At 44.3% G+C, this 13,260-nt stretch overlaps 2 protein-coding genes across 2 annotated transcripts; one reads left to right on the top strand and one right to left on the bottom strand.

The window, feature by feature from the left end:
* The first annotated feature begins 79 nt into the window (after positions 1 to 79).
* On the top strand, positions 80 to 6,587 carry fkbp10b (FKBP prolyl isomerase 10b). The gene is made up of 10 exons (XM_061809587.1): positions 80 to 554; positions 752 to 897; positions 1,797 to 1,986; positions 2,165 to 2,310; positions 3,223 to 3,412; positions 3,496 to 3,641; positions 4,411 to 4,600; positions 4,987 to 5,129; positions 5,309 to 5,472; positions 5,963 to 6,587. The coding sequence occupies exons 1-10, from the start codon at positions 211 to 213 to the stop codon at positions 6,149 to 6,151; spliced, it is 1,848 nt and encodes a 615-aa protein (XP_061665571.1). The 5' UTR covers positions 80 to 210; the 3' UTR covers positions 6,152 to 6,587.
* A 214-nt stretch (positions 6,588 to 6,801) lies between these two features.
* LOC133495213 (7-methylguanosine phosphate-specific 5'-nucleotidase-like) lies at positions 6,802 to 12,812 on the bottom strand. The gene is made up of 10 exons (XM_061809588.1): positions 12,599 to 12,812; positions 12,374 to 12,451; positions 12,033 to 12,134; positions 10,878 to 10,947; positions 10,712 to 10,758; positions 9,437 to 9,522; positions 9,264 to 9,362; positions 9,002 to 9,164; positions 7,939 to 8,139; positions 6,802 to 7,869 (listed from the first exon to the last, which is right to left on the bottom strand). The coding sequence occupies exons 1-10, from the start codon at positions 12,674 to 12,676 to the stop codon at positions 7,741 to 7,743; spliced, it is 1,053 nt and encodes a 350-aa protein (XP_061665572.1). The 5' UTR covers positions 12,677 to 12,812; the 3' UTR covers positions 6,802 to 7,740.
* Between the last annotated feature and the right edge of the window lie 448 nt (positions 12,813 to 13,260).

The following is a 13,260-nucleotide window of genomic DNA, read 5'->3' as shown; positions in this document are numbered from 1 at the left end:
AATTAGGTTTTTACTTTGTTACTTTGGCCTTTTTTTAAGTGTTCAGTGAATAGAGTAGCTCCAATGACCCTTTTTTTTTTCTAGTTTTGTACAAATTGGAAATGAGTCTGTGACTTGCTTTATTATTATTATTTTTGGGGTCGGGTTCATCACGCCACTGCACTTTATTGTGGCGCCGGAAGTTGAGTACCGGAAGCTCAGTGTGTTCCCATGATAGCTGCCTTGCCGACAGGCACTCCCCCCAAAAAGTGCGACCGACCTTCCCTCCTTCCCTCCTCCTTCCTTCTTTCGGAGTCCTCTTCCGCTCGCCGACGTGTGCACCGTTTTTGGTTTAAAAAAAAAAAAAAAAAAAAAATGTTTTCCTGCGGCATCTCGGCCGCGTTGCTGCTGCTGCCGCTGGTGCGCTGGGCAGGCTGCAACCCGAGCCCGCTCGGGGACGTGGTGGTGGTCAGCCACTTCGTCCCCGCGACGTGCACGCGACAAGCCCAAGACGGAGATCAGGTCCGCTATCACTACAACGCCACTTTTGTCGACGGGAAAACTTTCGATTCCAGGTAAAAACAAAAAAGAGCGGCTCGGCTGCATCACTTTCAAATTGTTCGATTTCGTGAGTTGGCCTTCAACTTGCAACTTTTGTGCTGTAGATGGCGTCGTCGCTGCAATTTTTCTTGCAGGGACTTGACACGTATGATGTTTTTTTTTTTTTTCTTTTTTTTTTTCTTTTTTTTTTTCCTTCCTCTCTTCCCCGCAGCTACCAGCGAGGGGCCGCCAAGGTGGGCCTCCTCGGGGAGGGTCGCCTGATCGCCGGCATGGAGAAAGGTCTGCTGGGCATGTGCGTCAACGAGCGGCGGAGCGTCACCGTGCCCCCACACCTGGCCTACGGCAGCGACGGGGCAGGTCAATTTTGCCGACGACGTCACTCGAAATGAAGCATCGCAAATTATGAAGTTATTAAATTGAAAGTGTGCAGGCGCTTCCATCGTGATAAATGAGAATACAGTAGCGGGGGAGGGGGGGGGGCATTTATTGCAGCTGTGCAAGTCCCAAAAGTGGAATTTGTTATCGTAATGCAGATTCGTCAAACCCGTTGAAAGTCCTGTGATTGAAAATCATTTTTTGATTTGATACTTCTGACAGTCAGCTATAAGCTATTCTAAGCACACACACCCAAAAAAATAATTGCGCAATTTGTATTTTCCATGCATCCATCTTCTTCACCACTGATCCTCACAAGGGTCACGCGGAGTGCTGGAGCTTATCCCAGAAGGCGAGGTACACCCTGTACTGGTCTCCAGCCAATCGCAGGGCCCATGGCCGCACTCACAATCACACCTAGAGGCAATTTAGTGTTCAATTACCCATCCATCCATTTTCCTTGCCGCTTATCCTCACGAGGGTCACGGGTAGTGCTGGAGTTTATCCCAGCTGTCAAGGGGCTTGAGGCAGGGTACACCCTGTACTGGTCGCCAGCCAATCGCAGGGCACATAGAGACAAACAGCCGCACTCACAATCTCACCTATGGGCAATTTAGAATGAATGAATTAATGTTGGATATATTTGGGGGTGTGGGAGGAACATGCAAACTCCACACGGGCGGGTCCGGGATTGAACCCGGGAGCTCAGAGCTGCTTTCCAGCTGAGGCACTGTGCCGCCCAAATTTACATTTTTTTTTTTTTTTTACATTTGTTTTGATGATGTACCATCGAACCAAATTTCACAAGGATGAATTTCCTAATTTGTACGGCATTAAAAGGGGGGAAAAAAAAAAATGTTTTTGGGGCCCGTTGATTGCAGGTGACGTCGTCCCGCCGGACACCACGCTGGTCTTCGACATCCTCCTGCTGGACCTGTGGAACAAAGCGGACCTGGTGGTCACCAAGACCATCAGCACCCCCAAAGACTGCAAGCGCTCTGTGATGCGCGGCGACTTCGTGCGCTACCACTACAACGGCACCCTGCTGGACGGCGCCGCCTTCGACTCCAGGTGAGGTCGCCGGGCGCGGAGCGGGCGGGGTCAGGGGTCGACGACGCGCCGCTTTCGTGTGGCCGCACTCGGGAATGACGTCGCTGTTCTCTTGTGTGTCTGTGTGTGTACTCTGTCACGCAGGGCTGTTGTGTGTTCTGTCTTCTGACATTTTTTGGCTTGTATGAGCCCCACGCAGCTTCGTGCGGAAGCAGACTCGCGACTCCCTGGTGGGCGAAGGCTGGCTGGTCAAGGGCCTGGACGAGGGCCTGCTGGGCATGTGCGTGGGCGAGATCCGGAATATCCTCATCCCGCCCTTTAAAGGCTACGGAGAAAAAGGCTCAGGTAGATAGATGAAGAAGAAGAAGAAGAAGACAATGATGGTTGTCGTGCGTCCGCAAGGTCTGGAATCGGGCCCACTGAACTTTCTTTTGTGTCAATACTTTTTGTTTTGTTTTGTTTTTTTGTCACAGGCCGCATCTGTGAAACCAGAAACACGTTTGATGTACATAAAAGAGGGATAGTTAGTTTAAAAATATTTAAATATATTTGTTCAACTGCTGCCCACTTTACCATAAAAAGGTTGTTTGGTAACAAAAAATGATAGCAATTTTTAAATTAAATGTAAAAAATTACTATATATATTATAATTAAATTACATTTTTCTAAAAACTATTCTAAAATGTAGTACATATTTCTGCAAGAATCATGAAAGTTGACACGTTTGACTTTTGTGGGCCATGTAAAATGACGTGGCGGCCCAGATCTGGCCCCTGGGCCTTTAGTTCGACATCCCTGCTCAGGAAGCCATTGTGGCTGAAACCTTAAAAATGTATGATATTATTATTACATATATGTGGATAAAATTGTTGGTATCCACCTGTTAATGAAAGGAAAAACCTGACGAAAGTAATTTATATACTAAAATTATATAATAATCAAAACTAGTTAAATAAAAATTGGATGAAAATTAACCGATGAAAGTCAGATTTTTTTTTTTTTACAAAATGTGGTTCAACAATAAAAAAAAAAAGTTTAAAAAAATGTATAAATATGATATCAAGGAGAGGAAAGTTGTCATTGTAAGTTTGATTTTTAAAAAAAAATAAATAAAAATTGCGACAGTGCAAATACAAATTTTTTTGGCTGGTCTGGCTTGAGTTAGACTTGAATTTATTTTTAGTTGGTAATTCTGCTCAAGAAAACCACAACAAATATTTCACTCCGGTATTTTTTTAAATCTTCCTCACCCACCAGGCGTGGAGGTGCCCCCCCACGCCACTCTGGTGTTTGACGTCCTGCTGGTGGACGTCCACAACCCCAAGGACAACATCACCGTTGAGGACCAGGCGGTCCCCGAGTCGTGCAGCCGCAGGTCCGTGGCGGGGGATTACGTCCGCTACCACTACAACGGAACCTTCCTGAATGGCGTCACCTTCGACACCAGGTGAGCTCGCGGCGACCCGTCGTCTTTTCCTGATTGTCATTTTTAAATTTTTTTTTTTTTTTTTTTGGGTGATGTGCGGACAGCTACCAGAGGAACACCACGTACAACACTTACATCGGGATGGGCTACGTCATCACAGGGATGGACCAGGCCCTGCTCGGGGTCTGCATGGGCGAGCGGAGGAGGGTCATCATCCCGCCGCATCTCGCGTACGGAGAAGGCGGCGCAGGTACGCTTACCTGGGGTTGTGGTTCTCCATTAAAAAGAAAGGAAAAAAAATCTAACTATACAATAATTGTTTTAAAATGGGGGCACGGAGACAACAAAAATTTGACCTCAGCCTGCTTAAGTGCTGCAATATAAACAACTGCTTGTGTGACAAAGTCCAAAATGTTTATGCTACTGATCAATAATATTCAAAATACAGTAATCAAAGATAAATGTTAACAGATATCTGACCAATTTATTATACTAACAAAGCAACCAAATACATTGTGTGTGTGTGTATATGCGGTTACGTTTACAAAGACGGAGTCGGAGTTTAACGCTAGCGCCGCCGTGCTAACGCTTATCCCACGCTAATGCTTCCACTTACAAAGAAAGACGATATACAGAGAGTTTAACGTTCGTGCACCTGCACTCATGCTAACACTAGTGCCAAGTACTAGTGCTTACAAAGAAAGAAGTTACAGAGTTTAACGCTAGCGCCGCTGCGCTAACATGGCCATTAAAAAAAAAACATACCGGTAAAAATCACTGCGGCGCGGCAGTAAGATGCTAGCGCAGCGCTAACAGGGCCGGACCGGTAAAAGTCACTTCCTCGGCACATATAGTCCACGGGTCTCTTTTCCGATCAAGTGCCCCCTCGCGGCCGTTAGGAAAAATGCACAAATTAGCCGCATAAACCGGAGAGTTGAAAGAGTGTGAAAAAGGTCGCGGTTTATAGGCTGGAAATTACGAATGTAAAAGTAAAGAACCCCCGCGCAAACTTTCCCCAGGCAACGTGATCCCGCCGTCCGCCGTGCTGGTCTTTGACGTCCACATCGTGGACTTCCACAACCCCGGCGACAAAGTGGACGTGCAGGTCCTCCACCGGCCGCCGGAGTGCAACGAGACCACCGAGCAGGACGACCTGGTCCACTACCACTACAACTGCACCCTGGTGGACGGCACTCGCCTCTTCTCCTCGTGAGTCGCCGCCCCATACCTGACTTATTTGTTTTTTTTTTTTTTTTTTTTAACCCGTTTGCCTCTGCTGGGGACTGCGAGAATTATGACCTGAATGATATGAGTCACTTTCATAGAATTTGATCAATAACAAAAATGATCTTTTTTTTTTTTTTCGATAGCTTGGTTCTATATGGGTAAATCTCTCTAATACTGAAACATCAATGAAAAAAATTAGTAAGTAATCTTAACCACTCGTTAAAGCTAATACACATTTTTCTTGGTACAATCGTAGCAATGGTAAATACAGAGAAATCTAAAAAGCTCAAGAAAAAGCAAAATCACCGCACTTTGGCGGTAACAAGTGCCATTTATTTATTTATTTTTTTTTTGGTTCCGCACGACAGCCAGGACTACGAGACCCTCCAGAACGCGGTGGTGGGGGCGGACAAGGTGATCGACGGGCTGGACCAGGCCTTGCGGGGCATGTGCGAGGGCGAGAGGCGGCTGGTCACCGTCCCGCCTCACTTGGCCCACGGAGAAAAAGGAGGTGAGCGCTCGGCGACGAAAACCGCACTCCGCTCATTAAACGGACCGATACAAATACATCAAAAAAGCAGTACCGTAATTTCCGGCCTATAAGCCGTGATTTATGGTACATGCCGACGAGGGGACGAACGACAAATCAGCGGAGTGACGTGTTTTTTTTTCTCCGGGTGAACGTTTAAGCCCCGGGCGTGCCGAGCAGCGCCGTGCTGGTGTTCGACATCGAGATGGTGCGCTTGCAGAAGGGCGTGCCGCCGGGTTACCTGTTCGTGTGGCTGCAGGACACGCCCGAAGATCTGTTCCAGGCCATGGACGTCGACAAGGACGGCGCCGTGGCCCAGCAAGAGGTGACAACACCGTCACGACTGTAGCTTTTTTTCTTATTATTATAAGATTAAAAAAAAAAAAAAAAAACGCAAAATATTTACTCTTACGTTTAGTAACGGTAGATCAGCTACTAAAGCGTTGGCCTCACAGTTCTGAGGACCCGGCTTCGATCCCAGCCCCACCTGTGTGGATTTTCTCCGGGTGTGCACTCCGGTTGCCTCCCACATCCCCAAAACATGCAACATTAATTGGACGCTCTAAATTGCCCCGAGGTGTGATTGCGAGTACGGCTGTTTGTCTCCATGTGCCCTGTGATTGGCTGGCGACCAGTTCAGGGTGTACCCCGCCTACTGCCCGTTGACAGCTGGGATAGGCTCCAGCCCTCCCCTTGACCGTCATGAGGATAAGCGGCAAAGAAAATTGACAAATGAATGGACGTTTAGTAACATTTGAGAGGTATTGTACCGCTCACAGCAGTTTGATGCGGGATCGTTTTGTTTGTTTCCGCAGTTCGCCGACTTTATCCAGCTTCAGGTGTCAGAGGGCAAAGGTCGCCTCAGGCCCGGGGCGCCGGCGGATCAGGTGATCGCCGACATGTTCGCCAACCAGGACCGCAACAAAGACGGGCGCATCACGGCCGAAGAGCTCAAGCTGAAGGTAGACGAGGACACGGAGCGGGCGGAACACGACGAGCTGTGATCGACCGACCGATCGATCGATCGATCGGTTGGTCGGCGGCCGCCGCTCTCCTGCTGTTGTCTCAGGGACAAACGTCAACACTTTAAGGACACGCACGACAGACATTTTCTTTTTTGTTTTTGTGATGTTTGTCTTATTCTGTGTTGGGCGTGTAAGACGAGACAAAGAAAGCACCCGGAAAGTCACACCAGGCAAAATTTTACAGTCACACTTTAAACTTCAGATAATACCGCAACATCCGTTTGGTATTAAATATAACACGCGGAAATGTCAATTGTCATTTTCATTGGAACATTACAATCAATAAGGTTGCACTGACCAAAGAAAAACATTTAAGTGTGAAAACATTTTTCTATATATCTTGTTTTTTTTTTTTTTTTAAATCTGGAGATGTGCACTTTTAAATTTTGAACATGAGACCATTGTTTTTTTTTTTGTTTTTTTTTAAATACAAATGAAATTCAAGTTTATATTAAATAAATAAAATGCGGACTGGAGTGTGCTCTATCGTCCACCACTTTATTAGGTACACTTCAACTGTCATGGCGTGTTTATCTTCTATTTTGCGTGATTTTGGATTACCGCTCTGTTTGAATTATTGATTTTATACAGAGTTCAATTTTAGTCTCTCTTTAATGCTTATCAATTTGCTTAACGATTCGATTCCCTTTTCAATTTTCTATTCAAGTACTATTTGGATTCCCCCCGCCTGATTCAATTTTACTCTCCATTGAGTTGAGATTTACTTTAAATTCCTGGTGTGATTCCAAAATTCTATTCCTAATCTCATTTGTTTCAGTTCAATTTTCCACTCCCGATAGCTGACTGCATTTCTCATTTGATTCAACTTTATTCCAATTTGAGTTCATCTGAATTCAGATCAAATTGATTCGATTACATTTTCCATTCTCAGCACCTGCTTCGATTTCACGTTATTCAATTTTCTATTCCAACTGTTTGATTCCCTTTTTTAGAACGCATCAATTTGATTCCATTTAACTTCATTTGGTATTGGAGCGAAGTAACAGTGCAAGTGTACCTCATCTATATAATCAAAATATTAAAAAAGGAGTATGAAATTTGAAAAGTGCCAGCCAGGAGGTGTCAAAAATAGGATCGGAGAGTCTACATAAACATAACACGAAAATATTTAGCACCAGCTGATGCTGCTCGTACAGTAACTGATATAAAACTATGTAATATATGACCTTCAGAAGCAAAATTGGACGACTTATTACCCAGGTGGCCAATAATTAAAATAAATATGACGCAGGCCAAAAGCGCACGGCACTTCTCTTTTTCCACATTTTACCTTACAGCCAGAATTCAAAGTAAATGGATGAATTTGTCATTTTTTTGTTTGTTTTGTAGATGAAATCTCGTTTTAAAATTTAAAAAACTAAGAAGTTACAGGTACTTCAACATTCCCTGCTTCAAAAGCGGCTCCGCTTGATGACGTTTCCGCGACATAACTAAATATGGAAAAAGCGAAGCGCTGCGAACGCTTTCCGACCGCAGCGTATACACGATATATGAAATACTGCCATGATAATGAAGGAATTCCATAAAAGATCCAAAAAGCGTCCATCTCAGTTCCCCTTTTCGTCTCCCGATGACATCACAAACCTGAGGATGGCGTTAGGGACGTCCATCGTGTCGTCCTCCGCCAGCACCACGACGTCAAAAGAGTTGACGTACGACTCCCTCCTCGCGTCCACCTGCCGCAAACAAAACGCACACCGGTAAGTCGGCGTCGGGGGGGGGTCGAAATACGCTTACGCTCGGACCTGATCGTTGAGGAAGCCCACGGTGAGGAGGCGGCGCGGCTCGGGCACGCCGGCCGCCATGTTGAGGTCGCCGAGCGAGTCCCCCAGCAGCAGCACGCTGCGGCGGGCCCGCAGCTCGGGGAAGCGGGCCACGTGCGACAAGGCGCCCTCGCGCTTGTTGAAGGTGTGGATCAGGTCACCCTTGAAGGCCCGCAGGACACCCTGAAGGAGGCACCGCGTTACAAGTGCCGTTGGGCCAAATTGGCAGTCCCCATTTACTTTTATTTTACTCAAGTTCCGTGTGTACTTTGGTACCGGGACCCTACATTTGACCTTTACCGTAATTCCCGGCCAACAGAGCGCACCTGGTCATAAGCCTCACCGAGTATATTTGTAAAGGAAATACCATTTGGTATATACATAAAAGCCGCAAGTGATCACATTGAAACACACATTAAAACACGAGTTACAAAGAAAGAGCTTACACAGAGTTTAACGCTAGCGCCGCCGCACTAACGCTAACGCCAACGCACTAATGCTAACACTAACGCTAGTGGCGCCGTGCCAAGGCTAACACTAACACTAGCGCCACCGTGCGCACTAACGCAAGCACCGCGTTAGTGAGTCACGGCAATAACACACTAGCGTCACCGCGCTAACACTTGTGCTGCGCGAACGTAGCGCCGAGCTAACACTTATGCTTGATGGTACACAGAGAGTTTAACGCTAGTGCGGCCGCACTAATCCTAGCACTGAGCTAACAGGGGCCGGTTAAAAGAGGACATACGGATAAAAATCACTGAGACAGGGCAGTAATACGCTAGCGCAGCGCTAACAGGGCCGGACCGGTAAAAGTCACTTCCTCGGCACATATATTCTCACTTGCAAGCCCCTTGCGGCCGTGGGAAAAAAAAATGAACAAATTAGCCGCATCACCGCATAAACCGCAGGGTTGAAAGCGTGTGAAATAAGTCGCGGCTTATCGGCCGGAAATTTCGGTACTTGAGTCCAATGATGCAAAAGTACTTCGAGTCCAAGTTGTGGGCTTCGCTAGTCCATTTACAGAAGGCGACAGACAACTCACGGCGTGGTCAAAGTCCATGTAGTTGGCGATGACGTGAACGTTGGGCCCCGAGACGCCGTGCTGTCGGATCACTTCCTCCAGCACGTCTCCGACGCCGCCGGAAAAGATGAGGACAGGAACGTCACGCTGGGCCAGACGGTCGAAGAACACCCCGCAGCCGTCCCTGGGAACACGCGCGCGTCGTCGTCGTCATCAGCGATTTATTTAAAAAAAAAAAAAAAAAAAAAAAAAAAGCACCCGCGGTTATCTCCTCGCCTTCTACCTGAGCATGGACACGACAGAGTTGGACTCCCGGACAGCCGGAGCCAGGAGATCCTTCCGGATCTTCTGCTCCACCAGCAGATGGTGAACCTTCGTCCACCTACACAAACACAAAGTCTTTCTTGACCCGTTGGACCCAGACGTGGACATTTGATGACGTCATTTGGTTCCTACCACTCCACCATGAAGGGCAGCTTCTCTTCAACGGTCCGGCTGGCGTCGATCTCGATGGGATAGTACGTGTTCAGCAGCTCTCTCATCTGGAAGCAAGCGTTGGAGGTCTCAAGGCACGTCCAGGGATTTAGAATCTTTTGCATTTACCGTAATTCCCGGCCTACAGAGCGCACCTGGTTATGAGCCTCACCCAGTACATTTGTAAAGGAAATACCATTTGGTACATACAAGCGCCGCAGCTGTGTAAAAGCCGCAAGTACACACATTCAAACACGAGATATTTACAAAGAAAGACCGTACACAGAAAGAGTTTAATGCTAGAGCTGGACTAAAGCTAGCACTAACGCCAGCGCCGCACTAAAGCTAGCACTAACAGGGCCGGTTAAAATAAAACTTACCGGTAAATAACACTGAGACACGTCAGTAACACAGCAGCAACACGCTAGCGCGGCACTAAGAGGGCCGGTAAAAGTAACTTCCTCGGCACATGTATTCCACCGGTCTCATTCTTAACTTTTTTCACTCAAGTGCCCCCTTGTGGGCATTAGAAAAATACACAAATTCCCCGCAACGCTGCAGCATTAAAAGCGTGTGAAAAAGTCGCGGCTCGTAGGCTGGATATTATGGTACTTTTTTTTTTTTTTTAATTTTATTTTAATACATCCGCAAATTCGAACACTATTTTCTTCATTCTTTCATGGTCGGGTTTTAAATAATAAAAGTAAGTTTCTTTCGGCTTGTCCCTTTCGGGGTCGCCACAGCGTGTCATCTCAGAACTGAAGCCAGAGGTGCAACAATTAATCGATTACCGTTGGAAAACAGTGAGTGACATTTTTTTGCCCATTTTATGACAAGTTATGGTGCAAATCGGTAATGGAATCATAATCATTTTATTTTTGTGAATTTTCTGCAATGTCAATTTAAAATGTCTGATTTTTTGCAAATAAAAGGATGAAATTAAATTATTTCTATCCTATTGACTGATTAATCAAAAAGTAATCAACCTATTATTATAATAATCCTTTCGTGCAGCCCTAATTTAAGATTTTGAAATATATTCAAATATTTAAGGTTATCACACTTGCACAGCCAATGATTATTTTTTTAACGAGCCAATGACAAGCAAATAACTACAGCGACATTTAAAGTAATGCAATGAATCTACTTTTCCTTCAGTATAAAAAAATAACATAAAAATCATTTGACAGAAGCAGAATAATTAAAAATAATATGTTTGATGCTAAAGACACATAAAAATAAAACTAATACAATTACCTTTTTGCCACATTCTTCATCAACCAACAACCTGCTGTCCAGAATGTCTGCAGGAGTTAAATAATAACAATAACTGTCACAAAAAGAAATGATCCCGCAGAATGTCATATTAATACTGTACAGTACTCGTAATAATACTGTACAGTATTCAGCAACGAAGTCTTACTGTGAGTGGTTGGAACTCTTTTGCCATTGTGGGCGAATCTGGTCAGCGTCATGTCAAAGTCGGAAATTACCTGAAGGAACAGAATTATTGTTATTGTTTTTTTGTTTTTTTTTCCATAAGCTGTGGACTTTACAAAATTGACCAAAAAAAAAAATGGACCTCCTTGCAAAAGTGTACTTTTATTGTTATTGGGGTTTTTTTTTCCCATAAGCCGTGGACTTTACAAAATTGACAAAAAAAAAAAAATGGACCTCCTTGCAAAAGTGTACTTTTATTGTTATTGGGGTTTTTTTTTTTTCCATAAGCTGTGGACTTTACAAAATTGACCAAAAAAAAAAATGGACCTCCTTGCAAAAGTGTACTTTTATTGTTATTGGGGTTTTTTTTTTTCCATAAGCCGTGGACTTTACAAAATTGACAAAAAAAAAAAAATGGACCTCCTTGCAAAAGTGTACTTTTTTTTGTGTGTGAAGTTTTCCCAGTGCTCCCTTACCTAAAAGTGTTTTTATAGAAACTGAAATTTCATAGTTTTATCTTCGCCGACCAGTCCAGAGTGTACTCAGCCCCCTGGGATTAACCACGTTTACCCTCAATATCACGACACCGAAGGTCAACACTTACATGAAGGCTGGCGGCGCCCGCTTGCTGGATGGCATCCAACGTTTCCTCCACTCTGTCGGGGCGTCCCATCAGCACCGAACTCCGACTCAGTACCGACATCACCTGAAGCAAAGAAAAGATGACTGGAGGTCGTTTAAAAACAAACAATTGCCTTACAATGACAAGAATTCTTCAATTTTCCTTTTTCTAATGCTACAAATTTGAATTATTTCCCACCACCTCTAATCTATACACAAAACATACCATCACGACGATGTGAATATCTTTCAACAAAATAAAGAGATTTATTTTTTTTTTTTTTTTCCATAAGCCGTGGACTTTACAAAATTGACAAAAAAAAAAAAATGGACCTCCTTGCAAAAGTGTACTTTTTTTTGTGTGTGAAGTTTTCCCAGTGCTCCCTTACCTAAAAGTGTTTTTATAGAAACTGAAATTTCATAGTTTTATCTTCGCCGACCAGTCCAGAGTGTACTCAGCCCCCTGGGATTAACCACGTTTACCCTCAATATCACGACACCGAAGGTCAACACTTACATGAAGGCTGGCGGCGCCCGCTTGCTGGATGGCATCCAACGTTTCCTCCACTCTGTCGGGGCGTCCCATCAGCACCGAACTCCGACTCAGTACCGACATCACCTGAAGCAAAGAAAAGATGACTGGAGGTCGTTTAAAAACAAACAATTGCCTTACAATGACAAGAATTCTTCAATTTTCCTTTTTCTAATGCTACAAATTTGAATTATTTCCCACCACCTCTAATCTATACACAAAACATACCATCACGACGATGTGAATATCTTTCAACAAAATAAAGAGATTTATTTTTTTTTTTTAAATGACAATTTAAAATCATGGAGTTTGATCCAAATCCTCACCTCCGGTTTCGTGAGCTGGGCCGGGCATATATCCACCTGAGTTCGCGACGGTGTGGATAGCCAAGGAATTTTAGACACCTGCGAGGACATTTCATATTCACTTTTAGTAAATGTCAAAGCTGGTGACGTCTTTCGTGTCACATATAAAGGATGAATGTTAAATTATGAGAAATATTTGAATCACAAGATTACCACACATCCTCAACTAGGACAGACGTTACTTACTTGTTTTAAAAGCAGCAGAGAGCTGTCGACGACGCGTTTACTGCTTTTTAGTCCAAACATCGCGCTAACATTGTTCATAAAACGAACTTTAGTGCATTTAGACGTTATTAATTACAAAAAAGTTCGTATTTACGACAAATTCATGTTTACGTTCAGGTGTAACTCTCTTTGTATCCCGACTGACGTGCAAACGTCATAACAGTTCCGGCTTACATTGGTTCCGGTGTCACGTGGTCTTAATAAATGTCCCTGGTTGGTCGTTAAATTTGCTAAATTCAGATGCTGAGTGGTCGAATTTAGAGAGAAAATAATTCAACGAATAAATAAAATTTTTAGATAAGCGGTTCGGTTTATCAATAAATATTACATTGATAAAATAAGTGTAAACGGAAAAGTTAGTGGTATATGTATCGAGAGTTGTTAATACTTTGTTGCCGACAACGGAGAGGTTTCGAATGACGTCACACAGTCCTTAGACCAATCTGATAAATTAACGATAGAAAAAAAACTCCACGCTCCACCTATCAGCTGTGTTCTCTGACCTCTATGACACATAAAATGGCGTAATTGCAACCCTATCCAAAAGTATTACCAGTATTAGTGAGTAACCTTGTTGTATCAGTTTGGAATCTTATAAAACAAACTAAATCTAATTAAAACAA

This window comes from Syngnathoides biaculeatus, chromosome 22 (genome assembly GCF_019802595.1).
Source record: "Syngnathoides biaculeatus isolate LvHL_M chromosome 22, ASM1980259v1, whole genome shotgun sequence".
In the NCBI taxonomy this organism is placed as follows: Eukaryota; Metazoa; Chordata; class Actinopteri; order Syngnathiformes; family Syngnathidae; genus Syngnathoides; species Syngnathoides biaculeatus.
This window is presented reverse-complemented; position numbering and strand designations above follow the sequence as displayed.

Excerpts from the sequence above, each read along its gene's own strand:
- fkbp10b (XM_061809587.1), top strand. The coding sequence starts at position 211 with ATGATAGCTGCCTTGCCGACAGGCACTCCCCCCAAAAAGTGCGACCGA. Across the intron at positions 3,413-3,495 it reads GGCGTCACCTTCGACACCAG|CTACCAGAGGAACACCACGT; the intron begins GTGAGCTCGCGG and ends ATGTGCGGACAG. Across the intron at positions 3,642-4,410 it reads GTACGGAGAAGGCGGCGCAG|GCAACGTGATCCCGCCGTCC; the intron begins GTACGCTTACCT and ends AACTTTCCCCAG.
- LOC133495213 (XM_061809588.1), bottom strand. The coding sequence starts at position 12,676 with ATGAACAATGTTAGCGCGATGTTTGGACTAAAAAGCAGTAAACGCGTC. Across the intron at positions 10,759-10,877 it reads AAGAGTTCCAACCACTCACA|ACATTCTGGACAGCAGGTTG; the intron begins GTAAGACTTCGT and ends TAACTCCTGCAG. Across the intron at positions 9,363-9,436 it reads CTGCCCTTCATGGTGGAGTG|GTGGACGAAGGTTCACCATC; the intron begins GTAGGAACCAAA and ends GTGTTTGTGTAG.